Raw genomic sequence first — 2,015 nt, forward strand, 5'->3', positions numbered from 1 at the left:
AAAAAGAGCTTGTTTTAAGCATTAATTAATTAGTTTTAATTATTTGTTTGTTACATAGTTTGCACCAAAAAGAAACCATAAATGTCTTCGTATAAAGTTGTATTATATATAAATTTTGGGTAAATACATATTATAATCTTACCAAAGGTAAAATATTTTATTCGATCTACTTCAAACTTTACAAGTATTTTCTCATTGTAATTTAACTCTTTAGCTTTTACAAGCCAAACTTATTCCCATTAACAATTACAAACCGAAGTACTTTCCTGGCTTCCTCACACTCTTAGCTCTCACTCATCACCATGCAAGTTGCACTTAAAGGAATCAAAATGCATTAATTCTGGATCAATAAAGCCATGTGGACTGCTTGTATGCAGAAAATAATTCAGATAGTTCCTACCACTTATGCTCCTCTCCCTTTCCCTTTCTCCTTTAATATAAAGCAAAGCTTAACCTAGTGCTTCACATTTCTCCCTTCCTTCAACAATGCAGACTCCAAGCAACTTCAAGCACGACTTCCTTAAGCATTTGCTCTCTGGACTCCATGCTGCTAGAGAATCATCAAGGGGAGTAAGTCTAATTGAGAGGGAGAAACAAATCAAGCTTCTGGCTGATGCTGCCATGGCTTTGGCTAGAGGACATGGTGCAAACTGGAGCCGAGCAATAATTGCAGGTATGCTAAAGCAGAAAAAAGACGAGGCTTTCGTTGCGAAGAAGCTCTATAAAGGATCTGAAACCTCTGTTTCTCCAACAGGCTCCCATGGACGAAAAAAGATCATGAAAAAGAAGAGCTTTAATGCCCGGCTGAAGGTGAGGAAGAAAGGATTCCATTCGCCATCATCATGGAAAGTTATGCCAAGTGTTCTAGCAAGAAGAATTGTGAAGAAGCGGACACAAGTGCTGAAACGCATTATACCAGGGGCTGAAAGCTTGGATGGTATCTCCTTGCTTAATGAAACTCTAGACTATGTTGTCTATCTTAGAGCTCAGGCTAACATAATGCAGCGAATTACAAGAGTCTTTGGGATATAGAAACCCGTTTTAATTAAAGCCATTAGAGAGTGAATTTCTGCTTGTTATCGTTAAATATGCTGTAATATTTTCAATTGAAGTTGAGGCTAATCTCCATGTTTGTTTCAGTGGGTTTGATTGTGAAACGTTCACGTTTTGCTGTGTAGAATCTAGAAAAGAGATCATTATCTGTTTCATCATGAAGAACTGAAGAGGAGAGTTATTGGAAAGCTGAGGGCTACATTTACAGAAGTAATGTGCCTTATCAATATGTTTCCAGAGTATGATAAGTAAGTAAAGGGTTCAAGTGGCTCCATTATTTTCTTCCAATATTAGAATATTGTTACTCTGCAGCCATTATTGCGACATGTGATCAGGTTTATTTGTAAGAAAATCTGCTTAGACCGTTGGTGACCGAACAGTATTGATTTTTTTTAAAAATATATTTATGAATTTTTAGGTATCAAATAAATATTAGAATATTGTTACTCTGCAGCCATTATTGCCACATGTGATCAGGTTTATTTGTAAGAAAATTTGCTTAGACCGGTTGGTGACCGAACAGTATTGATTTATTTTTAAAATATATTTATGAATTTTTAGGTATCAAATGTGTAAAAATATGTATTGTGTGATATCTATTTAAGTTTTGCTATTCATTTTTGTTTTTTGCTACTGCTATGAGATTGCACCGCGAGCGGTCTCAGAATGGTTAATGAACCGGAATCATCGTTATAATTCTCCTACTCGTTTTTTATTTTTAATTTTTTTTTGTTCATAATGTGTCCAGATGCAGTATATTATATATACTTGTCTGTGTGCGCGCATACTATCGTGGTTTGTTGGTAAAGCAGCTTCTATGAAGGTCGTAAGTCCTCTCAAGTCACGAGTTCGATTCCTCCCATGTGTAGGGTGTGATACTCGAATATTTAGCACGCTTAGGTATGGTCGAAGCTTGTCTAGCAGTCTCCGACATTCCTATATATATACATATATATATATAT

The 2,015-nt window shown here is 35.8% G+C and overlaps 1 protein-coding gene across 3 annotated transcripts; it reads left to right on the forward strand.

Moving 5' to 3' along the window:
- Positions 1-270: 270 nt before the first annotated feature.
- On the forward strand, positions 271-1,455 carry LOC110019129. Of its 3 annotated transcripts, none has more exons than XM_020716707.1 (2): positions 271-937; positions 1,141-1,455. In XM_020716707.1, the coding sequence occupies exons 1-2, from the start codon at positions 487-489 to the stop codon at positions 1,176-1,178; spliced, it is 489 nt and encodes a 162-aa protein (XP_020572366.1). In that variant the 5' UTR covers positions 271-486; the 3' UTR covers positions 1,179-1,455. The 3 variants fall into 3 exon arrangements, with proteins under 3 accessions (XP_020572366.1, XP_020572365.1, XP_020572367.1); XM_020716706.1 differs by having other exon boundaries at positions 1,179-1,455; XM_020716708.1 differs by lacking the exon at positions 1,141-1,455 and having other exon boundaries at positions 275-673; positions 755-1,139.
- Positions 1,456-2,015: the final 560 nt, after the last annotated feature.

This window comes from Phalaenopsis equestris, unplaced genomic scaffold (genome assembly GCF_001263595.1).
Source record: "Phalaenopsis equestris unplaced genomic scaffold, ASM126359v1 Scaffold000050, whole genome shotgun sequence".
Lineage (NCBI taxonomy): Eukaryota > Viridiplantae > Streptophyta > Magnoliopsida > Asparagales > Orchidaceae > Phalaenopsis > Phalaenopsis equestris.

Coding starts and splice junctions, on each gene's coding strand:
- LOC110019129 (XM_020716706.1), top strand. CDS start 487: ATGCAGACTCCAAGCAACTTCAAGCACGACTTCCTTAAGCATTTGCTC. Junction 938..1,178: donor AGGGGCTGAAAGCTTGGATG/GTATCTCCTTGC, acceptor TTTGCTGTGTAG/AATCTAGAAAAGAGATCATT.